This window comes from Rhinopithecus bieti, unplaced genomic scaffold, assembly GCF_001698545.2.
Source record: "Rhinopithecus bieti isolate Rb0 unplaced genomic scaffold, ASM169854v2 scaffold_15838, whole genome shotgun sequence".
Classification (NCBI taxonomy): Eukaryota; Metazoa; Chordata; class Mammalia; order Primates; family Cercopithecidae; genus Rhinopithecus; species Rhinopithecus bieti.
This window is the reverse complement of record NW_016808928.1, coordinates 803,607-830,664: the sequence shown is the minus strand read 5'-3', so window position 1 is coordinate 830,664 and position 27,058 is coordinate 803,607. Positions and strand designations below refer to the sequence as shown.

General features: G+C 38.4%; 1 protein-coding gene across 1 annotated transcript in view; it reads right to left on the bottom strand.

The window, feature by feature from the left end:
- Window positions 1-27,058, bottom strand: part of CSMD1 (CUB and Sushi multiple domains 1) — a 1,215,136-nt gene that overhangs the window by 477,369 nt on the left and 710,709 nt on the right. The window contains exons 11-12 of the mRNA XM_017887857.1: window positions 2,248-2,430; window positions 725-1,051 (exon numbers count right to left, since the gene is read on the bottom strand). Coding sequence (XP_017743346.1) covers window positions 725-1,051; window positions 2,248-2,430 — 510 coding nt within the window. The remainder of the gene's footprint in view (window positions 1-724; window positions 1,052-2,247; window positions 2,431-27,058) is intronic.

Here is a 27,058-nt window from a genome sequence, read left to right as displayed (position 1 = left end):
AGCGATGAATGAAGCATATGGAAATAGATGGATGGATGGAAGGATAAATAGAATGATAGATGGAATAATGGAATGAATGGATGGGACAGATGGATGAATGATGAATAGATGGATGGAAAAGATGGAAAGCAATTGGATTGGATGGAATGATAGATGGATGGAATGATGAATGGATGGAGGGATGGATGGAATGATGGATAGATGGCATGATAAGTGGATGGAAGGATGGATGATGGATGGATGGATGGAAAGATGGATGGAAGAAAGGATGGATGGATAGATGCATGGATGGATGAAATGAGGGATGGATGAATGAAAGGATACAGATGGATGGATGGATGGATGGATGGATGGATGGATGGATGGATGGAAGAATAAATGGAATAATGGTTGGGTGGGTGCATGGATGGATGGAATGATGGATGGATGAATGGATGGATGGATTGATGGAAAACCACAGAGAAAGAGATGTAAGGAGATGAAAGAGAGAGGAGATCCAGCTCCTTAGTTTAGGAGTGATGACACCACCAATCTAAATACAGTGATGCATTTGTTTTTAAGTTTTCAGGATAACACTATATAATTTTACTACTCTCATTTTCATAATGATCATAAAACTTCTGAAGTATCAGCCTTGAAATGCAGCTTCACATACATATAAGCAAAATGGGAACATGTAAGTAAAATGGGAACTCGGACGTGTTGACTGTGTGGGCGTACTTACTGGTGTAAGTGATGTTGAACCCTCTGCCAGTAGTGGAATGGTCAGACTGAAATTCCAAGCGAACTATATGTCCACTGCTGGCCAGCTGGGAAGGCACTTCATTGCCAGAAAAAGTACCCAGGACAGTTATGTCAGAAATGCCGTCATCCTTGACCGCAAGAAAGTCAAATTGAGGCTCCACATCAAAATCATTAAAGATTAGGTGAATTCGACTTCCTGGCTCCGAGATAATCAACCAGACACAGTTCATGTTGTTCCCATATTCCTCCGGATAATTTGGTGAGAGAATAATCCCAGATGATGCCGTAAAGTTGAAGAAACATGAAACTGTGAAGACACAAATATATTTTCAAACAGTTTTGCACATACCCAAAGGACTGCCATGTGAAACAGATTGCTAAGGACCTGGAAAGGCAATTTGTGCCTGCAAATAGCTACAATGATCCAACTATTTTAATATAAGTAATTCTGGACCATAATGTTTTCTCCTTTCCTAATTTGTAAGTCGAATATTTCATTATCTTATAGAGCACAACCAGAACCTATACATAATCAAGCACAAGCTTGGTTCAAAAATGATCCTTTCAAGTTGACTAAAAACGTGTGCCAAATATTATAATTTCTAGTTATAACTTTCTGCCTTCAGAAGAGCAAATATTAATACATGGAAAAGTATATGCCTATATCTTAGGAACAATTCAGCTTGCTCTTTTGTGATAACTTTTAATTTATATTTTATACTTTCCTGTAAGTGCATTTCTCCAGTTATTTAAAATTTTTATTAGTCACAGGGTAAAGATGAATAAATAAATAACTTGGAAACATCAGATCATGTTGTAGTTGGATAATATAAAATATTTTGAAAATTCACTTTTAAGAATATATACCTAAAATCATATATATATATTATATAAATAATTTTTTGGAGGGAGAAACTGTTGGATTTATCTCTAGAGTACATTTTTGCTTCTTATTCCACATAATTTCATACACACTTTTCAGCCATTGCTATATTTATTTACAAATAAACCCTCCTTTAAAAGTGACTGTGAAGTCTTTTCTACTTGTTAAAACAGTATTTTTAAGAGGAAGTGGGCAGCTCGTCAACTGAATTCCAAACCAGTACCACCATCCATGCTCACACTGGTGAACAGCTTGTGTTTAAGAGTTATACAGCATTATTAAGTCACAAAAGACTCTCTTGCTATACTGATGTCTGATACAGCAGAACATGATCAGCTTTTGATGGAAACAATGATATACGTGATGACCTTTCTGGCAGGAAACATTCAAGTACATTTTATTGAGTAGATGTAATAAAATTATAAATTAGTTTTTATTAAATGAAGAAAGCAGGCAAGTTGGTGTTTGAGAATGTCCTTGCATGTTTCCAGTAAATGTGGCACCCCGAGCTATTCTGAAAGCTGCCCTCCCTAAATGGGCAGTCTGTGTCTTTCTCCTTTTCTCCCTTTGCAAGATCCTTGCAGGACAGAAGGGAGTCCAGGTCAAGGCGCAATACTCACATACACAGCTGGGCTTGTTGCCAGACCACTGATTGTTCTGCTGACAGGTGATAACTCTCTCCCCGACCAACTCAAAGGCCGCCGGGCATTCAAAGGTGAGTGTGTCTCCATGGAGGAAACTGCTGCCCGTCCGCTTCCCGTAGGCGGGGATTCCAGGATCCCCACACCCTCCCTTTTCAATTTCTGAAAATGGAAAAACAAATGAACCCTTAAAAAAACACACACAAGGAATATTTTTATCTCTACACTTTAGAAAGTGAACACATGGCTGGACTAAACATCATTTTGTGAACAGTTTCTAAAGGATATTCAATTGATCTTAAATTTAATTTCAAACACCAAAAAAAAAAAAAAAAGGAATGTCATTTCAACTGAAGAGAAAGGTATTTAATTTGCTGTCTTTTAAGGGATACACATGGCTACACAGATATGCTGACAACACAAATGCTGCAATTAATCAGTGCACCTTCTGGATATGTCTGGTCTTTTCTCTGCAATTGCTACTACTAAAATGCAAATACCAGTTTTGTTTTCAACTATGTGCTTTTTGCTATAAACAATACAAAAAAGATTCTTCATTCCCTACTGAGTATTTAAATAAACAGAATCTATTTGAATCTTCTTTCCCTAAAACGAATGTTAACACTCATTTATGAAACAGAATGAAAAACAGTTTGGTCTACAGAGGAAAACAAAATATTCAGAATCAATCTTTCATTAAAACATCACTGTAATAAAATATGCCTCCAAATACACCAAACCTATAATATATTTCGACGTTGATCTGTCTCAAATGTTAACTACGCAGAATGTTTTCATTAAAATGTGTTCTTTATTTATTCATTTTAAAGAATTTTTTTGAGAACCACTGTGTGTCAGGTCCTCTTCTAGGTGTTGGGCTTAGTGAATAAAAGAGACAAAATCCTTGCACACACGGGGCTGGGGCTGGACATGGTTTGGCTGTGTCCCCACCTAATTCTCACTTTGAATCCCACATGTTGTGGGAGGGATCCAGCGGGAGGTCATTGATCATGCGGGCAGGTCTTTTCCGTGCTGTTCTCATGATAGTGAATAAGTCTCAGGAGATCTGATGGTTTTCTATGGGGGAATTGCCCTGCACAAGCTCTCTCTTTGCCTGTTGTCATCATGTAAGACGTGACTTGCTCCTCCTTGCCTTCCACCATGATTGTGAGGCCTCTCCAGCCCTGTGGAACTCTAAGTCCGTTAAACCTTTTTCTTTTATAAATTGCCCAGTCTTGGGTATGTCTTTGTCAGCAGGGTAAAAACGGACTAATACAGGGTTTATGTTTTATGGAGGAAAATTTTTTTTAATTATTATTATTTTTTTTGAGACAGGGTCTCACTCTGTTGTCCAGGCTAGAGTGCAGTGATGCGATCATAGCTTCCTGCAACCTCCAACTCTTGGGCTCAAGTGATCCTCCCACCTCAGACTCCCAAAAATGAATGTGATTTGATGATGGGTAATTTAAGACAAGATAGAGGGGTATAGAGAGACGGATGAAGGAGGCGGCAGTGAAGAAAATGCCTTGAAGGAAGAAGGCAATCAGCCCTTTGAGAAAGCGATGTGATCCCAGTGTGCCTGGCAGGGCAGTGAGGGACAAATGGGCAGAGGTGGCTTGGAGAGGAAGGGAGGCTCTGCCTGTCGGGCTTCCTGTTTGTGCAGAGTGATGCAGGAAGAAGGCATTGCAGGGCTTTGGAGGAGACCTGGCGTCCTCTGACTACAGGTTTCAAAGATCCCTCTGCAACGTTGGAAGAGCAGAGGCTGGAGAAAAGTGAGTTCCAGCAAATTCAGGGTGGTTTCTCTGGACACCTATCCCCAAAATGCATTGGTTTTACTTTTAGAATTCTTCATGGAGAATTATTATCTTGTAGGGGCCAAGAGCAAATTCCAATTTGTGGGTGTTTTTTGTTGTTGTTGTTTTTTAGTAAACTAACTACTTCCTTTCCTTTTTTTTTTTATTTCCATAGGTTTTGGGGGAACCCAAGCAGCATATGCTGAACTCAATTTGTAGTCTTCTATTCCTCATCCCCTTCACACCCTTTCCCTGAGTCACCGAGTTCTACTTTATCATTCTTAGGCCTTTGCATCCTCATAGCTTAGCTCCCACTTATGAGGGATAACATATGATGTTTGGTTTTGCATTCCCGAGTTACTTCACTTAGAATAATAGTCTCCAACCCCATCTGGGTTGCTGCAAATGCCATTAATTCATTCCTTACTATGGTTGAGTAGTATTTGGTCACATATATATATACACACACACAAACATATATATGTACACATAAATACATACATATATACACACACACACATACACACACACCACAGTTTCTTTATGCACTCATTGATTGATGAGCATTAAGTTGGTTCTACATGTTTGCAATTGCAAATTGTGCTGCTATAAACATGTATATGCAAGTGTCTTTTTCATAACCTAACCACTTTCTAATCAAGCTGTCAGTTTTGGGAATGTTTGTAGAAGTAACTCAGAACTGAATTTCAAGATGGTTTGAAGGTCTGCTGTGAGGGATATAGAAACACTCAGAGGTTGATCCAGAGATGTTATATTGCATTCAGGAGAAACTTTACCTCTAAGTGTCTCAGAATATCAAAGAAGTGAAGTTTGCATACATTATGATACTAGTATGAAGATATTCAATACATAGGATGTCACCACCTTTCATGAAGCAGAATAGCATACACACAAAATGTAGGTATTTGGTTGAGGTTCAAGGTATGCTGCTAACTTCACACCTTAGGCTGCCAAACAAAGATGATCCTTACAGGGTCAGCTCTATGAAAGTGCAATGTTCCTAACGCAACACAAGCCAAAGAAATCTACAGAGAGCACCGTTGCTTAAAGATAGTTCTTGGAGTTGAAGTTGTTGAACTTGAGTTGAACAGAGCTGGGAACGGGTTTACTTAAACTGATGGCTTGGGAGGCCTTGAGTGAGCATTTGTCACTGAAATTGACATAGTGAATGCAAAACCCTGCATGGTTTATAATAGAAAAGAGCTCTTGTTTGATGTGGGCTCTCTTTTGGGAAGCTGGCTGGGCACCCAGGGTCCTGGCATAGCACAAAACTCCGCAGTCAGGAGTCCAGGCACCAGATTTGGTGTTTGCTGGGACACTGTGATCAATGTAGTCTCATCAAGCCTCAGTTTCCACATTATGAACTTCCGACTTTCTACCTCAAAGGGTGGCCATGAGAATTAAAGAATAAAATTCATGGAAATTACCTGGCGTGTTGCACTGGAAATAAAATTATTGCTATGATTATTAGCAAGCCTTAAATGTTTCGTTCTGCCTCTGTGATGCTGAAGTTTACAATTTCTTCTTGGAGTACAATAAATTATGGCATTTTGGATACTATTTGTAATATTAATACAGGGAGCTCTACTGTGCAGGGGTTTCAGAAATAAAATGAGGGTGAGGGTCTTTCTGTTTTCCATGCTGAGGGTCAAGAGAGTCCTTTGGTTACCTGATCTCACCAAAGAGGCTGGTATTTGTTTATCCTGACGCATGGTTACTGCTGGCCGTGGACAGAACCTGTATTGGACACGTCCCTTATCAGGCATTAGGGGCTGACTAGTAACTATCAAAGTAGCACAGTCCAAACTCAGCAGGTTTGCGTGTTTCACCTAACTTTTGTTCTTTAGTTATAGAAGAAATGGAAGCATGTTTCATAATTATGCCAGTGATATTTCATTTGGGGGAACTACTTCGGAATATTTTGCATTCTTGATTTCTTACACACTGAGTGTCACTACTGCCTCCAAATTATGGTGACAAAATTGATACAGGTTTTGGAATTTTATTTGAGGGTCATATCACCTTCAGGTAGAGTAGAAGATGAGTAAGATACTGTTGACATTGACACAGTATGTGTGTCAGACCCCCTTCTCTGTATGTCAGAGATGATTTTGACATATTTTCTTAGAAACAAACACTATGGCCAGATGCGGTAGCTCACGCTGGTAATCCCAGCACTTTGGAAGGCTGGGGTGGGAGGATCACCTGAGATCATGAGTTGGAGACCAGTCTGGCCAACACGATGAAACCCTATCTCTACTAAAAATACAAAAATTAGCCGGGAATGGTGGTGTACGCTTGTAATCTCAGCTACTCGCGAGGCTGAAGCAGGATGATTGCTTGAACCCAGGAGGTGGAGGTTGCAGTGATCCAGCCTGGGTGACAGAGCGAGACTCCATTAAAAAAAAAGAAAAGAAAAGAAAAAAAAACCACTATGATTCGATATCAATTCAAAGATTGATGCACCTAAAGCAAAAACAAAACAAAACAAAATGCTGTTCAAAATATCTCTTCCAAATTATTGAACTAGATATAAGATTTGATAATGAAGGGGCCTAAGGAAAATATTGTCAAAGGATCATTCCGAAGAGCTTACATAGTCCAGTTACAAATACTGTCACACATCCCTTTCTTCCCCAAAACACATCACACAGAAATTTTCTCTATTGCTCTAGCTGTATCCCCAAACATGCCATGTCGCGCCTCAGTTCAGGTTCTCACCCTTCACTGCCTATCATCATTTGCCATCATAGACGCTGTTGAGGTCCTCTCACTGCTCCCCATGCTGCAGCCAAAATATTTTCCCAAACTCCAATCCTAAGGATGACCCTACTTTTATTGAAATGCTTCTGGTGACCAACTTTATTCTTAGTCCAGATCCTATCCAGGACTCAGGAAGCCCTGTGTGATGTGAACATCACTGTCTTCTCCTAGGACATATTTCGTTAGCTCTTTCCTGGTATTTCACAATCCAGGCATGCTACAATTTCTTTTAGTACCTGAGGGTGTCTCCCCTCTTCAGCCTCCACACCTGCTGTAAATATTCAGTCCATTCTTTCCTCTGTTGTCTTATCTAACCATGCGCTGTTGATATTCTAATTCAGTCTTGCTCAGGGATGGCCTGTATCCTACATGTCTCTAGCACCACTCTTTTCTGCTGCAAGACTTGCCACTCTGCATTATATTTATTTTTTGTGCTTTACTGTAAGCCCTGGGAGAGTCTATCTTGGTGATTGTGAAATCTGCAGCACCTATTCAGAGTCAACACACAACAGATGCTTTTCTAAATTATTGTTCTTATTAAACTTGCAATTTAATGATTTTTATTCTCACTCACATTTATATACTTAATTGTATTTTAATTGACAAATATAAATTGTATATAATGTTCATCTACAGCATGTTATTTTGAAATCTGTGTATGTATCATCATGGCTAAGGAAAGCTAATTAATACACTCATTACCTTACTTTTGATTTTTTTCTTGAGAACACCTACAGTCTTAGCAATTTTCAAAAATATAATACGTTATTATTAGCCATAGTCACCATGTTGTACAATAGATCTCTTGAACTTATTTATATGTTGCATTTATTTATTTGAGATGGAGCCTCGCTCTGTTGTCCAGGCTGGAGTGCAGTGGCACGATCTCAGCTCACTGTAACCTCTGCCTCACGGATTCGAGAGATTCTCTTGGCTCAGCCTCCTGTGTAGCTGGGATTATAGGCATGCACCACCACGCCTACCTAATTTTTGTATTTTTTAGCAGAGATGGAGTTTCGACATGTTGGCCAGGCCGGTCTCAAACTCCTGGCCTCAAGTGATCTGCCCTCCTCTGCCTCCCAATATGCTGGGATTACAGGCGTAAGCCATTGTGCCTGGCCTTGTATGTCGTACTTATAGGCACGTGTGTGTATTATATGTTCTATTTATATGAAGATTTTATATATTCTGGAGAATCTGATGAAGCTCAGTCCCTTTTCATTCTTTGTTCCAGACTGAGATATGCAAAAATGGAAAGGTATACAAGTGATAAAGGGAAAATAAAACTTCTATATTGGTAAAATGCATCTATGTTGTTTAGAAACATATCCCCAAGTTTTCATGAGAAAAAGTGAGATTTTTTAAATTGCCAAAGAAGATTTTGAGTTGCATATGATATTTAATTCTTGGCACTTACAATGATTAGCCACTAGCTACCGTGACTTTTCACACTTGTCAATTCTTTTTAAAAATAAGTGTTCTTGAGATATACTTTAGAAAACTGGCCCTTTAAAAAAATAAATAACAGAGGACCAAATACTACAAGAGAAATAGAGAAAAAGAACTATGAAGGTAGAAATAAATGAGTGTGGACCATGATGAATTTTTAAACATCCAATTTGCACATAAGAATGTATTTGATGTATACTTGAATTTCAAAAAGGGCTGCGAAGAAGGCAGAAAGGAATGAGACATAACTGTGCCTTCAGAAGCATAGTTAGCACACTTGCTTGTTTCCTTACGTGTAGTCAACCATGGGTGCCCCAGGAGCTACGTGGAAACACGTCCAGGGAGTTGCCTGGTCCTTTAGATTCTGCTGCTGCCACATTCCCTGCTAACACCGTTTCTCGTGTTGCTGGCAGGTCAGGCAAGGCAGGGCTGTGCATGGACACAAGACAGCTAGTACAGAACTCAATCAGTCTACACTGCTGTGTGTTCTTTGTTCTCTGTGACCTGCTTCCACAAGTAGATGAGAACCCCATGAATGACAGCTTTATCAGGTTCTTTCTCTTCCCTTCCAAAACCACTTACGAAAGTTCTTTGCATAAAAGCACTCAATGAATAAAATTAAATTCTAAAATTATGTTCACCCATAGTCATGTATATGAACAGCAATTTCTCTAAATCTCAATAGATGACTATTGCATTATATAAGCTAATATTCCTGAATTTTAGTGAGAATGATTTACCAAGAGTTTAAATCACACCACGTTCTGCTCCCACAGTTGTGCTTGCGTTACCAAATTTATTCTGGATGGGGTAGTAAAATTTCTGTTTGACATATGAAATATACTAGGTTGCTGCAGTCTTTGTTACCTTGAAGAGTTCATTTAGATTCTTCCAGTTATCACAAAATTGATGTACTATGATGATGTTCCATAAATAAGATGGATTTTTAAATTCCATATGGGTTGCCACTGGATTGCAATTAATATTCTGCAGAAACCACTTTGCTGTAGCTGTTCAGGGAATATTTCTTAAAAATAGTGGAAAACATTTAGATTTCAGACGGTTAACTTTTTATTTCCCAAAATAGCAGACCAAACCTCTTATTGTCTGTGTAAGATATTTACACAACTTCTTACATGCTTATTCGTATAAAAGCAGTGTTGTCTAGCTTGTATGTCTGCCTTTTTCCTCATGTGCTATTTGACTACCACCTGTATTCTGAACTCAGGGCTTAAAAATTTTAAACACACACTAGAATAGTTAAGGTGTGTTCCAGGGCTACCATAACTACTACCTGTGGTAAGTCTTAACAAACAGATTAAAATGGCCCCAAAATCAGTACATGCTTCCATTTTCTGGCTGGAGAGAGTGAGTAAAAGCAACAGTTTCTTGTGCAAGTGACCACATTGTGCCTGCTCTTAGATTAATTCTCAATTTTTCCCCTAAGACTTTCACTCAGAAATTCCTAAAATAACTGATTTATTTTCATCATCTTTGGAAAAAAAGATTGCAGCACATAAATGGAAATCTACCCGTCCTGTTCTTTGGAGAGAGTGTGAGAACATTTCCATGTGGTGTGGACGTGGCACATGCTCCCGTCGTTACTGAAAACCAGACGACACAGCACAACCCAGCACTTAGACAGACGCGGAGCCTCCCTGACTTTGTCCTTGTCCGTCATGATCAGTCACATAAGCCCAGAAAGTAGCGGATTGCTGTTACAGTGGCCTGTGCTTGTTAAAATGATGTGTAATCCTGCTTAATTACGGTGTTCAGGGGAAATTCTGTTGTGTGCATGAAATACCGTATTTGCTTTTCATACAAATGTGCTCTGACTAAAACAAGAATGAGATGACTCCAAAGGTGTAGTCAAAAGCTGAGATGAAGCGGGAATTATGCCTGCTGTGTTTTTCTTTCCCTTTTGTGGCCCCAGTGTGAAATGCTGGACTCTGGAAGTTTGGGCTATAAGTAACCACAGAAACGAACTGCCTCAGCACCTCATCTCGCTTGTCTCATGGAGACTATGAGAGTATACATTTTCAAACTCTTTTATAGCACTGTCCAAATTATTTATTAGTGCTGTTGGAATTCAGAACTTTGTTGGTGATACTGCCCAGAAAACGAAGATACTGGACCTCAGAGAGCACTTACCGGGAAAACAACAATTTTATTCAAGATATTGGTCAACTACAATCATGGAGTCATATTTCCTTGGCCAAATTCCCTGACGGTCCCACTGATCTAGTAACCCGATTTGGGAATATAAGAGGATTGATTTTGAGCTGAAGATTCGGATCCAACAAGGTCCCGTGTCTCAGCTCAAGAGGTCTGTCTGCCATAACTTGCAACACAATGAGAAGCAGGTTTTCCAGTGATCCCACTGCCTGCACCAGAGCAAGAGAAATCTACATCAACATCACAGGGCATCTCCACGGAATTTCCAAATTGGTGATCAGGTAGACACACGGAATTCCACAAACAAATGTCAGACCATAGTAGGAAATGAGAAGGAAGGAGTCATTTTAAAGGATATAATTTTTCCTTTTGAATATTATAGATTTCTTTTAAAGACATAGAAAATGAATGCAAGAGCCAAGCTAGTAATGAAAAGCACCTCCGAATAAATGAAAGGTATGTATAATGCAATTTTACTTTCCAGAATTAGTAGAAATTTAGTCCTGAAAAATCATCTTGCTATAGTGTTACTTTAATTTATATCATACTCAAGGCATACAAATATTTAATGCTCTGCTGTGTCTGTTGCCATTGTTTAAGGCTGAAACGCCAGTGAAAAACCTCATGGAGGTCAAGGCTTCTCAATGACACAAGCTGCGCTGTTCTCTAATTCTTAGCTCAGCAGGAACTGCGCTTTTTGCCTCAGCAAGTGACACATTTCTGAGTGCCTAAGTGGTCATCCTCAAAGAGGATGCTATTAGGCTTACATTCTGCACCAACCAGATGCTCCTGGTTTATTCTTGAGTTTGGGTTCATCGTAAACCTTAAAAATAAAACTGACTCCACTGTTGTTTCCAAAATGAGTAACTGAAAATGGAGGATGAAGGTCCTGATCACCAGATAAAGCCAAGTGAACAAAATAGGAGTAAAAATTTACTATTCTAGAATTTCTGTCTTCAAGTAATAAAATACAAATGTTTTTATTTTAAAATAGGCATATATACTGATTTCTAATAAAAATTCTATGTATTTGTTTTGCCTGTTGGGAGGAGGATATTCAAGTAACCCTCAGCTAACTAGGAAATTCTGAAACCTGGAAAATCTCAGGTCTGGCCAATAGCTATAGAATCATGACCCCTTTTATCAACAACAATGACAAACAAATAAATAGCGAAAAAAAGTGGAGAAATAATTCAGATTAGTTTCATCACCTACAAATTTTTAACAAATAGCACATGTTCTTATTGAATACCAAATAGCCAACATCTCAAGAAAAAAAAAAAAACCTGCATATCCAGATTCATTGAAAGAAAGAAAGAAATAATCTTCATCAACACAGTTTTTCATAGATTAGTTGCTTCATTCTCCTGCTACTTGTAGACCATAGTCTGGAAGCAGGATAGCAAAGTGAGTAGAAACATAGACTCTAGAAATAGATCCTGTTTTAGATGGAATCTCAGCAACATAAATCATCTATGTGATTTCCTGCGAGTGGTTGGAAGTACCTGTTTACCATATTGAGGATAATCGTTCCCATCTCCTTAAAGATCCAATGCAAAGTGCTTAAATAGAGCCTGGTGTATATTAAATTATATCACTTTGCTATTACTAACATCATCATTGATATTACTTTTAATTTCAATAGTTGGGAAGTCATTCAACTTAAGGAATGCTAAACTAAGTCTCCAAAATCATTTGATAAAAGTCCTTAAAAGATACAACTACTCTATAGTATTCCTTGAAAACTTAGAACCCCAGTCTAACTACGAGAAAAGCATCAGGTAAATACCACCTGAGGAACAGTCTACACAATACCAACCAGGACTCCTCAAAACACCCAAAGTCATCAAACCAAGGAAAGGCAGTTACAACCCAGAGGGACCAGGTGAGGCAGGACAGTTAACTCAGGGTGGATCTGGGTGGTTCCTGAGACAGGAAAAGGTCACTAGGAAAAAAAAGCCATGGAAATCTGAATAAAGTATGACCTTCAGTTAATAATGTTTCCATATTGTGACGAATGTGCCTAAGAATAGGAAATGTTAAATATAGGGAAACTGGCTGTGGGGTGGACACAAATGCTCTGTACTATCTTTGCAACTTTTCTGTAAACCTAAAACTACTTTAAAATTAAAATTTTAATTTTAAAAAAGAAATAAGTGTTATTTTAAATGTGTACTACTGTCCTGGTTAAAAATTAGTCAAATTCTAAACTTTGGTGTCTCAATACCTTTGTCATGCTTGCAATGATTCCTTTTAGGTATAAATTATAGAATACTAAGATTTTGAACATTCTATTACTTTTACCATTCTGGGCATGGATTGAAAAGATTCCTTAAACAGATAAAGATGGCACATGTTTACACTCCAATATATTAAAAATAATAAGTAAAATGCTTCCCATGATTGAGAATAATCACTCTTTCCGGCTTCTCTTGGTTCAGGTATCTAATAATCAGAATTGATCATATATTAAAGAGACAAATACTGCCTATTTATAGTTTTCCTCTGTGCTGTAGATTATAAAAGAGACACTAAAACTGTGTAAAGTTTTACTGTGGTGATGGTCATTTTATTACAATAACTGAGGACAATAAAGCTTCATTGCTGATTCTTTGCTCATTTTCAGTATGAAAAATGAAAATTATATCTTTAATATTTTATAAAATTGATAGGCAATTTCTTTTCTTAAACTCATAATACAAGACAATTGAAACCAAGTCTGGAGGAAAAATGCATAGTCATAAAAGTACAAAGAGTGGTGGTCTTCAGACTGGATTGGCCACGGGTGGGTTCTCCAGAAGGAAACAGTTGGATATGGGACGAGAAGGACTGCTCTGAGCCCACGTTCCTGAGGGAGCCACACATAGAATGGTCAAAGATAAAGGAATGACCAAATGCAAAGGAGGGTTACTATATACAATCCCAGATTGTGATTAAGAAAAGAGAAACATTATTCTCTACCTTACTGAAGACTTATTATTTCATTCATGTGAAACAAAGAATAAAGGAGTTCTTACCATGAAAATAACAATTTAGTAGACTCTAGTAAAATCAGCCAATTCAAGATAATATTTAGCCTGACTATGTGTTAATCCCCAAGATTAAAAAAAGTCCCAGATTTGTAAATGATAGATTCTACAGATGTCTTTTTTTGTTTGTTTGTTTTGAGACAGTCTTGCTCTGTTGCCCAGACTGGAGTGCAATCTGTGATCTTGGATGGCTGCAACCTCCACATCCCAGGTTCAAACAATTGTCCTGTCTCAGCCTCCCAAGTAGCTGGACTTGCAGGTGCACGACATCACACCCAGGTAATTCTTGTATGTTTAGTAGACTGACCACATTGGTCAGTCTGGTCTCAAACTTCTAACTTCAGGCGATCCACCCACCTCGGACTCCCAAAGTGCTGGGATTACAGGCGTGAGCCACAGCACTCAGGCCCACAGATGTCTTAGAGTGTGAGCTGCAGTATTCGGCCTGACAGATGTCTTAGAGTATGAGCCACTGCGCCTGGCCCTGCCAACGTCTTAAGAGTGTGAGCCGCCGCGTCCGGCCTCACAGATGTCTTAGATTACGAGCCTGATGTCTTAGAATATGAGCCACCACGCCTGGCCCCACAGATGTCTTAGAGCGTGAGCCACCACGTCTGGCCCTGCCGATGTCCTAGAGTGGATTCTATCATCTACATCTATCTACCGTTCCCAAGACTGGGTGATCAATGATACCTCCAAGGTCACTCTACTCTGCACCAGTGTTTCATTCCTTTGAAACTTTGTTTCATTTATTTTCAGTATTGCTGCCTCTCCACATGAAGGGGCTGCAGTTTCCTCAAGGGCTGGACTCACACTTAGCCACTCAATATTCTTGATGGCATACAATTCTGGGGACCTGATCGATGTTCAGCCAATAACTTGGAGTTTTTTGAGGGAGTTGGAAAAAATGAGTCACAAGTTAAATCTGAAAGAGGAACCAAGAATCTTGGATGTGGGGCCACTTTCCACATTGTTTTTCCACTCACTTTCCCCAAAATGCCCATTGAAAGAATCTTTCAAAAATTTCATGTGCATATCAGTAATTCTTATAATTGAGTCTGTTTGAAAGCATTTTAAAAGGTATACTACTAAACAAATCTGTTGTAAGACAAAAAACAGAAGACAGAAGACAAAACAGAAGACAGAAGACAAAACAGTACATTTTGAAAAAGAGCATGTTACAATAGGACTAGACCATGATCTGTCTTTTGGGAGTCAAGTGGGAAAAAAATTAAATATTTCAAATCTATTTTTGATGCATTATTCTGATGCTAGTGATTTTAAGTATTTTTCATTGTCTTAGTCCCCTTGTGCTGGGATAACAGAAAACCACAGACTGGGTAATGTATGAAGAGCAGAAATATATTTCTCATGGTTCGAGAGGCTGGGAAGAACAAGATAAAGGCACTGGCAAGGTTGGTGTCTGATGAGAACTGCTCTCTACTTCTGAAATAGTGACATGAATTCTGTGTCCTCCAGAGGGAGGAACACTGTGTCCTCACGTGGCAGAAGGAGAAGGGCAAATGGGTAGATTCTTTTGTTAAGCTCTTTATGAAGGGCCACAGCTCTTAGTGATGTCAAATTGGCAATACCTGAATTTTACAGGGGACACCTTCAAACACCAGCACCAACTAGTCCAGTTGTACAGTCCTATGCATTTTTTTAAAAAAAAAAATTAAACAGATTAAATTATTTTTGGGTCACTTACTACTGTTCATCCCAGCTCAACGACATTTTTAAAGAATTAGTTTAATTAAGGAATGAATTAGGTACCACAAATTTTACCAAGTCTAAATTAACAATTTAATGAGTCTTCATTTAATTGGATGAATTTGACTACAGGTTATAGTCATGTCTCCAACACCAAAACCATGCTATGGAGCCTTCTCATTCCTCCACAATTTCCTCCATACCCATTTTCAGTCCATTTTTTCTCCCTTTCCCTGGCTCCTGGCAACCAGTGATCTGATTTCTGTCACTATAGCTTTCCCTCTTCCAGAATTTCATATAAATGGAATCATAGGATACATACATTTTTGTGTCTGGTTTCTTTCACTGAGTGTAATGATTCTGAGATTCATCCATTTGGTTCCCTGTATCAGTAGTTATGAACTTTTTGTTGCTCAATGGTTCTCCACTGTGTGACTTTGGCACCACTTGTCTGTCTCATCATCAGCTGACTCAGTGGTTCTCCACTGTGTGGCTTTGGCACCATTTGTCTATCTCACCACCACTGATGGGCATTTGGGTTATTTCCAGTTTGGGGCTATTATGAAGAAAGTCTTATGAATGTTCCAGCCCAGGTCTTTGTGTGGAAATGTGTTTTTATTTCATTCGGGTGAACACTCAGGAGTGGAACTGTTGGGTCACAGAATAGGCACATGCTTTTTGGTGAATGGGTGTCCCCTCAGCGACTTTGTCTCTCATCACGACTGGGATGGGGGAAGTCACCTCCACTAGTCCTAGGGCACCAGCCCCTTCTGTTTAGACAAATTAATTGAGGCCCTCAAATAAATGCACAGCTCAATCCTTTAACTATTTCTGGATGCTTACAAAATCAGAAAAGATTCACATTACGTTTTCTTTGTTGGTAAAAAAGCAGTCCCTCCAAGGTCTCCCGGACCATTTTTTAAAAATTTACCTCCTTTTAAAAAGTATTTCTTTTATTTTCAATGCACTCGTTCTTCAACTATAAATATGGCACAAGTTTATCAGTATAGGAAGCTCATTTGTATCTAGGAGCATAATAAAATATAACATGATTCAATTACAGTTTATCGTATTTGTTTAGTACAGGAAGCTCATTTGTACCTAAGAGCATAATGAAATAGACCATGATTCAATTAGAGTTTATCATATTGGTTTGAAAAAGCCAGGTATTGCCTAGTTTAGTCTCCTTATGCTGAATACAATCTGACTTAATAATCTCTGATTAGAAAACTTGGGAAACTATTGAATAGTTCATACATTGCCCAATTACTGCATTCATTGAGTGTCCCAAGCAAAATATACCACAAAGTTGCACATCTAGTCTGTGTTTTTATTCACTGCTTGTATGTGAATATGTGTAACTTAATGGTTGTCCCTTAGGTCATATAGAGAAAAAAAATCAAAAAATTCTTTGGCTATTGTTATTGTAGTTTTTGTAATTACATTTAGTAAAACAATAAAATACGACTCCAAAAATGTAACCCTAGTATCACCATTTGACCACAAAATCTGTCTTATTAATTCAGATAAAGAAAAAAATATGCATTCCTGTGATTATACCATGATCTTCCTTCCTTTGTCATTTCTATCATGATGGAATTATCCTTCTTGATTATCAGGTCAGTTGTCAAGGAACCACGGGGCTTGTTTTCAAGGAACACTTACTTGACTTAATAATGGCCCAAGAGTAGTAAAACTGGCATGCTGTTATCATCATTTTATTTTTTAAATATTATTTTATTTGAGACAGGGTCTTGCTCTGTCGCCCAGGCTGGGTACCATTATAGCTCACTCTCTGTGGTCTCAGGCTTCTGGGTTCAAGTGATCTTTTGACCTCAGCCTCAAGTGGCTGGGACGACAGGTACAGGCCACCACACCCAGATAATTATTTCATTTTACTTTTGTAAAGACAGGGGTCTCACTACATTGACTAGGCTGGTTCCAAGTCCCTGAGCTCAAGCAATCCTCCTGCCCCAGCCTCCCAAAGTGCCACCATGCTTGTCCTATTTTATCATTAGTCATTGTTGTTAATCTCTTACTGTGCCTAGTCTATAAATTAAACTTAATCATAAGTATGTATGCATAGAAAAAACTTAATATGGACGGGCGCAGTGGCCCAAGCCTGTAATCCCAGGACTTTGGGAGGCCAAGATGGGCAGATCACAAGGTCAGGAGATCAAGACCATCCTGGCGAACATGGTGAAACCCCGTCTCTACTGAAAATACAAAAAAAATTAGCTGGCCATGGTGGCGGGCACCTGTAGTCCCAGCTACTCAGGAGGCTCAGGCAGGAGAATGGCGTGAACCCAGGAGGCAGAGCTTGCAGTGAGCTGAGATCCCACCACTGCACTCCAGCCTGGAGGACAGAGACAGACTCTATCTTCAAAAAAAAAAAAAAAAAAAAAAAAAAAAAAAAAAAAAAAAGCATAATACATAGGGTTTAATTTCAGGCATCCACTGGGGGACTTAGAGCTTATCTCCTTTGGATAAAGGAAACTCCAGTATTTTGAAAATGCCCTGTCCCAGCCGGGTATGGTGCTTCATACCTGTAATCCCAGCACTTTGTGAGGCTGAGACAGGTGGATCACGAGGTCGAGAGATCGAGACCATCCTGGTCAACATGGTTAAGCTCCCTCTCCACTAAAAATACAAAAATTAGCTGGGCGTGGTGGTGCCTGCCTGTAACCCCAGCTACTCGGGAGACTGAGGCAGGAGAACCTCTTGAACCCGGGAGGCGGAGACTACAGTGAGCCGAAATCTTGTCACTGTACTCCAGCCTGGGGGACAGAGCAAGACTCCGTCTCAAAAAAAAAAAAAAAAAAAAAAAAAAAAAAAAAAAAAAAAAAAAAAAGCATAATACATAGGGTTTAATTTCAGGCATCCACTGGGGACTTAGAGCTTATCTCCTTTGGATAAAGGAAACTCCAGTATTTTGAAAATGCCCTGTCCCAGCAGCAGGGAGCCCAGAGAGTTTTCATTTCTCTGCTGTTGTTGTTAGTGCATTCTGCCCTCAATAAAAATATCAAAGAAAATCTAGCTAGGTTCAGATACCCTTTTTCTCTCTTTTAATCCAATAGACAGCAAATTTAACCACGGTAAATTTCAGCACCTTGATTCATGCATAATGACAATGAGGTGAATAACTATGAATTGCTATGAACTGTTAGAATAAAACTGATCAAACATGACCATAAAAGGTTTTAGTATCTATCATCTCTAAAAAGTGAGTAATGGAATCTGCATTGTATTTCCCACTAGAATAAAAGGGGTTTTATCTCAAGTAAAATGTGTCTCTGTGAACCAAAAACCTGGGTCTATGTAGAATCAGAAAGAGTTATTTGTAAAAAATATCTGTGCCACTCTGAAAATATTCTTGATAAACTGTGAAAATATAAAAAACTGAAATAGACTATTGCATGAATTAAACTTATACTTGGTTTGGTAACGTTTTCCAAATTTATATTCTCCTATCCCTAACATTTTCCTTTAAATAATAGTAAATACAAAGGCAGGGCACATGAGGGCCTCTATTAGAACCAGGATTTCATTCTCAGTAATATACACACTACTCCTGAAAGTTCCATCCCGCAAATCACATGAGTTAAATGATTTCTTGATCATCAATTTTTGTAAGTACCAGAGGTGATTTTGTTCCATAGGTTATGTATCAGACAGCGATCATGAGACTCACAGATACTTGGAACACCACTTTTGGATCAATTTAGGTCGACTTCTCTAACTTTGCTTTTTTATTAAAAAAAAATAGAACCATCACTCACTTTTCAAATCAATTAAGGGAAAAGGAAGCTGGAGACTGTCCACCTGCTCTTTCCCTAAATTGCCTCCTCTCCTCCTTCAATGTCATCTTAAGTGACTTCTCCTTATTAAACACCAGGACAGATGAAGACACAAGGCAATATAATTTTTTATTTATGTTTTTATTTCTTGACACTGCCAGTTTCAAGGTGAGATGCTATAATTATCTTTTTAAAAACTTGTCAACTTCCTTTAGTTTTCTTACATTAGAAACCACTAAGTCAAATTATTGTGCTAAACTTTATAGTTTACTAAAATGTAGGCCTGACATAAAGTAACTGATGCTAAGTTATATTTAATGGGTTGTGCCCAGTTAGTTACCTCATGTTCCAAATCACTGGATGTATTAGTCCATTTTGTACTACTATTAAGAACTGCTCAAGACTGGGTAGTTTATAAAGGAAAGAGGTTTAGTTGACTCACAGTTCAGCATGGCTGGGGAAACCTCAGGAAACTTACAGTCATGGTGGCAGGTAAAGGGGAAGCAAGGTGCCTTCTTCACAAGGCAGCATGAAGGAAAGGAATGCAGGGGGAACTACCAGACACTTATAAAACCAACACATCTCGTGAGAACTCACTCACTACCACGACAGCAGTATAGGGGAAACCACCTCCATGATTTGATCACTCTACCTAGTCTCTCCTTTGACACATGAGGATTATGGGCATCACAGGGACTATAATTCAAGATGAGATTTTGGGTGCAGACTCAGCCAAACTATATCACTGAATAAGCATAACAAGAACTGGTCAGATTTTATTTTGCTTTGAGGTTTTCAAGGCCAGCCTCCTTCATCGCAAGCCACAAAATGACACAAATAAAATCAGAAGCTCAAACGGAAGACCTGGAAACGAATCAGCACCAATTTTTCTTCAAGTCAAAACTTCTCATAAAAGATGGTCCCAGTCCCCTATTTAATAATAACTATAACTAATCATAAAAATGAACAATATTTAGTAATTCCACAATTCCTATATATATATGTGTATTTTGAAACATTTAAAATGAAGACTTTCAGAGTCAAATGATGAAAATTTTAATAAAGATGAAGTAAAATAACCTTCTCCATCAATACTATTTGCATGGAAATAATCATATTTCAAATCTATGAGATATGAAACAATCTATTTGACCATACTCTGCAAATCTACTGTTCATAGAGTGATCCCGCAAAAATAATGATCTTTATTAAACTTCCATTAACTCATTTTATTCGTTTTATCAACTTTTTTTTTTTTTAAATTCTATGGAAACGTAAAAGTAACTATTTAATTTAATCAGGCTATAATAAGCTATCTTAATCAAATTCAGAAAGGAAACAAGAGACTACTTTAAAAACCCTCTCCAGAGGACCAATTGCTTCCAGCAGAGGAAGTGTTTGCCTGTCAAATCGATTACTGTCAGTGTGTAATGTTAGCATGAGTTTATGAGCTCAACTGATAATTCACAGGGCTGACAAGTGCCCTTACAGAATCAGGAATTAATAAGGCAAAGGAATTTTGAATTTTAGAAAATGGAATTAAGCCTTAATTCAGTCAAGAACATAGCAACTTTGTCAAATTGCATTATCTGGTTTGTTGCATCTACCATTACTTATATCCGAATGTAATTATAAAACAGCTATTATTCTTACAGCACCTGAACTTTGAAATTAAATAGATTTTAAATTATCATATGGGTTTTAAAAGTTCTAATTTCTGGCTGGGCGCGGTGGCTCAAGCCTGTAATCCCAGCACTTTGGGAGGCCGAGACGGGCGGATCACGAGGTCAGGAGATCGAGACCATCCTGGCTAACACGGTGAAACCCAGTCTCTACTAAAAAATACAAAAAACTAGCCAGGCGAGGTGGCGGGCGCTTGTAGTCCCAGCTACTTGGGAGGCTGAGGCAGGAGAATGGCGTAAACCCGGGAGGCAGAGCTTGCAGTGAGCTGAGATCCAGCCACTGCACTCCAGCCTGGGCGACAGAGCTTCACTCCGTCTCAAAAAAAAAAAAAAAAAAAAAAAAGTTCTAATTTCAACTATATGGTTGGGGACCTAAAAGCTCTATTTGAACTACGTAGAATGAATTTCCTTGACTGTTAAACACTCAAGGAAGTGGGAACTTAAAAATCACTTAAAAAAAACAAAACAAAACAAACAAACAGCTCTGCAGCCAGAACTCCTTCCTTATTCAGAGTTGAATGGCCAGGCCCTCAAGAGAAGTGTAACTTTTGCAGCTTGTGCAAATATTCAAATTACAGTAAAAATCTTGACAGAAGCTGGACTTTTAAAAAATGGCACTAGAAATGAAACTGTTAAGAATGTTAAATCACTCCAAACTGTTTATATTGAGCATATTTTACTAAGGAAAGTACTCAAATAAAAATGATGGGTAGAAAAAAAGACTTTCATAGCAACTCACTTAAAAGACTGACCATACCAAATGTCAGCAAACATTTAGAAAAATTGTGTGTAAGAGTTCACTGTCAGTGAGGATGGAAATTAGCACAGCTACTATGGAAAACAGCATGCAGCGTCCTTAAAAAAGTAAAAAAGAACTATCATATGACCCAGCCATCCCACTAGTGGGTATATACCCAACAGAAATGAAATCGGTACATGGAAGAGATAGCTGCACTCCCCTGTTCATTGCAGGATCATCCACAATAGCCAAGATATGGAAAGAACTGAGCTGTCCATCGATGGATGGATAATGGTAAAAACGTGGAATACTATTTGGTCATTAAAAAAGAAAGAAATCCTGTCATTTGCAGCAACATGGATGAGCCTGAAGGACACTTTGTTAAGTGAAGTGAGCCAGGCACAGAAAGATAAGCACAACATCATCTCACTCTTATGGAGAACCTCAGAAAGCTGATCTCATAGGAGCAGAGGATAGAATGGTTGTTACCAGCGACAAGGGGAGGCAGGAGGACAGGAATGGGGAGAGATGAGTTAAAAGGCACAGGGTCTCAGGCAGAGGGAAGAAGTTCTTGTGTGCTATTGTGCAGAAGGGTGATTACACTTAACGATATTGTACGGTGTATTTCAAAATAGCTAGAAAAGAGAATTTTGAATGTTTTTACCATAAAGAAACAATGAACGTTGGAGATAATGCAAATGCTAAGAACCTTGATTTGACCATTTCACAATGTAAATATGTACTGAAGCATAGAGAAACTGAAATGATAATAAAATGCTGAAGGAAATATAAAATGGAAAAATTATTTTGGGAAACAATTTGGTAACTTTTTAAAAAGTTAAACATGTACTTAATATATGACATGACCCTTCCACACAGAGGTAGTGACCCAAGGGAAAATGGAAGCCATGTCCAAACCAATACTTGTACACAGATGTTCATGGGACCTTCACTCGTAAACTCCCCTGCAGAGAAAAAGGAATGAAGACACTTTGCGGGGTGTCAAGAATGTTCAATACCTTTCACTATGAGGTATTCACACTCTGGGAGGTGTCAACAATGTTCAATATCTTGACTAGGGGTAGTGAAAACAAGGGTTGACGTTGATGAAAACTCATCAAATTGCACACTTTTAAATATCTGCATTTCTTGTGCAAAAAATATAACATACTGAAATTGTTAAATTTTGTTAAATTGTTAGATTTTTCAGCCTAAAATTTTCTATGAAAATTTTGTTGTTTTCTATGATTTGTAATGTATACTTTACCTATAATAAATTACTGATAGTCCCACCTTCCCCACAACAATACATCCACACCAACAGCCAGTGCAACTGAGTTTGGTCATATAGACTGTGTGTACCAGATCACACCAGGGGCACCGGCCACATTGTCTATTTTTTATTTGTCAATCTCTATATGTATTAATCGATATCTGTATGTATGTATGTATGTATGTGTGTGTGTGTGTGTGTATATGGGCATACATATACAAATTTAATTATAAAAGAGGATAAATCAGAACTAAAATATAATTGACAAGTATGTATACACTCACATGCATATATACATATATACACACATACATATGTATATGTATATGTTTGTGTGTATACTCACATTCTAATGTCTCATCTTCCCTTTGTGATTCTTCCACTGATATCTAGGACTATCTGCTATAAGGGAGATGTTATTACATCATTATTAGCAATATGAATAATTACATGTGACAGTTAATAACTGCTTACTGTGTACTAAGAAATGTAGAAATCATTTTGTATGTGTTATTAGATTTTAAACTAGATTATACACACCATGAGAGTGGGAGCTGTATCTGTCTTCTGTTTACTTTTTTAATGCTGAACATTTTGTCTGACATAGATAGTAGGTATTTAATTAATGTTTATCAAGTAGATGATGGTTATGAAGTCCCTTTATTTCATTATTACAACACGTTAAAGCATTTTTGTGCTAGGCACAGTGGCTCACACCTGTAATCCCAGCACTTTGGGAGGCTGAGGTGGGTGGATCATTTGAGGTCAGGAGTTTGAGACCAGCCTGTCCAAAATGGTGAAACCACGTCTCCACTAAAAATACAAAAATTAGCCAGGCGTGGTGGCAGGTTCCTGTAATCCCAGTACTCAGGAGGCTCAAGCAGGAGGATCACCTGAACCCTGGAGGTGGAGGTTGCAGTGAGCAGCGATCACGGCCCTGTACGCCAGCCTGGGTAACACAGCGAGATTCCATCTCAAAAAAAAAAAAAAAAAAAAAAAAATAAAAAAAGTTTTTTTGAAAAAAAAAAAAAAGGGTTTTTTTTTTTACTTTTTTTAAAAAAAAAAAAAAAAATCAAAAAAGCTTTATTGTAAATATATAAGATAGGTTCTATTGTTTACCTTATTTTACAGATAAAATAATTGAAGCTTGAAGAAAATTAGATAACATTCTAAGCATTGAGGGTTGCATAACTAGTAAGGTGGAGGTTTCAGTTCAGTCTTTTCTCACTGCATTTTCTGAGCCCTTAAATCTCTCTTCTTGGTTTTATTTCCTTAGCAAGATCAGGATCCCTGCTAGTAATGGATTGTGGGAAATGCAGTTTCCAGGTTTCTAGACTTTCTCTTCTAGACAGCAAGGAGCTCATTAGAAAGTGAATATGGTTAAGACACCAACAGAGCAAGCAACTCTATGGACTCTCTACAGAAGAGGGCTGATGGAGATTAGGATATCCTAATTCCATTAAGACACAGTTCCATGCAGCTGAAACTCCCCATTCCTCACCTTCCCTCTCATGTGCGGGTATCACACCTGGGCCGTCACTAATCTGGTCTCACCCTGCATACTCGCCTCTGCTCTACAGAAATGTGGTAACTTGGAGACTAAGAATTTTCCCATCTCATCTTCCCACTAGGCAGTTGCTTTAGTGTGCCGCTTTTGTATTCCCGGTTTGTCTTTTCCCGGAAGTCAGTATGTCACTTTGAGTTTTAAAAGGCTATTTAACTGGTATTCATCTTGCCGCCTCCCTGCCCCATCCATGTCCATGCCTTTTTTTTCCAGTAGTGCATGCCTCTCTTCCATCCCTTGTATGAGAGTTACATTATAATTTACTTGAATTTTCTTCTATCTCTGCTTGATTTACCTCATTTCCACCAATAAACGACAGACCAAACTTGTTTATTAATGTTCTCCCTTCATGTTTCTGGTAACATATGACCCAAAGTCTTGCCAAAATTAAGATGAAACACATCATATCTCTCACTTTACTTTCGCTCTAGCTACAATGATAACTTGTTCAATGACTTTTAAAATTTGCTCCTATTTATTCATAATATTGGAGAAAATAAATGTTTTATTCCATACAATTGTCTTTTCCTACCAGCCTGCCACCACGCCCACAGTGAGATAAGATATCGGCCACTGTTCCGCACACTGGCCGCTGCACCTCTTACTTCCTGCCTTGATAGGCCGCTCTTCCGCCGCACCTCTTACTTCCTGCCTTGATAGGCCTCTCTTCTGCCGCACCTCTTACTTCCTGCCTTGATAAGGGGCCACTCTTGTGCGGCACCTCTTACTCCCTGCCTTGACATGACTTTGCTATGTCACACTTCTTTCAAATGTTAGTAGATTCTTGATAGTATCACAGACTCGAATGTGATCATCTAAGAGATCATTGTGTGGATTCCATCTTCTGTTTAATTTTTGAAGTTGCCTACTCTGAAAATTATAACATAATAATAGGGTCTAAGAAAAATCCCAGAACCCAATTGGTAGTTATCAACCAACCACTCACCAGAAAGCTGACTCAGCAGATTGCTTGGTAATACCTGAACTTATTCTGGGCATTATAATAGGGAAGAGGCATGGGTGGAGAACTGAATATGACTGTGGAAAAATAAAACTCCTTTTAAAGAAATAGATTTTTAAATAAAATATTTGGGATTGAGAAAGTATGCAAATGAAAGATAGAAGGTTAAAAGAAAAAATAATGTAAAGTGTCTACTCCTTAGCATTTTCAAGTGATGAAATGTATTTATAGCACAGCAGTTCCTGCTTAGCTTTTGCAGGGAATCATTGCCAAGTCTTTGGTGCAAAAATAGAAATGGTAATTTTTAGAAAAGTTGTTACTCCTTCCCATTCCTGAAAGTTAAAAATTGTTTTCAATATGGGCTTTTTTTTTTTTTGAGATGGAGTCTCACTCTGTCACCAGGCTGGAGTGCAGTGGTGTGATCTTGGCTTACTGCAACCTTTGCCTCCTGGGATCAAGAGATTCTCCTGCCTCAGCCTCCTGAGTAGCTGGGATTACAGGTGCGCACCACCACACCCAGCTAATTTTTGTATTTTTAATAGAGACGGGGTTTCATCATGTTAGCCAGGTTGGTCTTGATCTCTTGACCTCGTGATCTGCCTACCTCGGCCTCCCAAAGTGTTGGGATTATAGGTGTGAGCCACCGCGCATGGCCAACATGGGCTTATTTTTTATTCTACATTGTTTATGTGAAATGGATCTGCTTCAATATAGTCATCAGAATAATGCCTAAACACATAGACACACACAGTGCATTTCCTCTAATCATTGAAGAACATACCTTATCAATAAATTGGGGTTACAGTAAGGTTCTTCCAGTAGCAGATGGTATACAAAATTCAATTTAAGATGTGGGAACAAGTCATTGAAAAAATAAATTTACTTGAAAACTGTGTCATAGCAACTTAGTTTTTAAAAATGATAATCCAATGAATACATTTTATCCAGAGATTGGAAGTTGAATTTTGATAAATGTGGTGGGATTTTGAAGAAACAATGAATGAAATAGAAAAAAACTTTATTTGATGACTTTTGTGGAACTATAGTTGTTGACACAGAGATGCAGTTACTTTTATGTTTCTTCAAAATTCTTCTAACTTAACTCCAGGTCTTCTCACCATATAGCTTTATTTTGATTTTCTTGACAGGGACTTCTACTCTGTAACTATTTTCAATGAGAATCCCTTCCGCCTTTAAAACTGGGCATTAAGTGAACTACCCACGTGTTCTTAATACCCACTTTGCTCCTATATTAAATATTTTATTTTTTCTTTATTTGTGCTTGGTGTTGTGTGGTGTGGGCAGGTTCCTTCTTGGTTCATTTTTCAAGATCTCTTTATTATATAATGACCATGGTTCTTTAAAGCCAAGCACAAGTGCCACACTCTAGTGCTAATAAGGGCATCTTCTGTATGTCTTGGCCCATTGGATGGCATGTAGCACCCAACACTGGTCAGATGCTTCTCTCTTAGTGGAAAATGACAGAATGCCTGCACCCCCCATATTCTTATTTTCTAATCTGAAGCTAAATTCAGGCTTGCATTGACTTTTAATTTCCCTACTTAAGAGGCTTAAGAGCAGATTCATCACTGCACGGTTCTAGGACTAAAAAATGGGCTCCCGTGGCAGCTCAGCCAGTCTCTCTTGCACTGGAAATTGCTTCCTGCTCCAACTTCTGGTTAAGTCAGCTACAAAGTTCCCTGAACTAAGGTGCTCAGTCCTGCATAATCTCAGATGGCTCCCAGGCAAGGTTCCCCTCTGGAGGTCTAAAGATTTCCTTTTAGGTGGCAAAGCCCTGAGTGATTTATCTGCTTTTCCATAAACTACAACAATG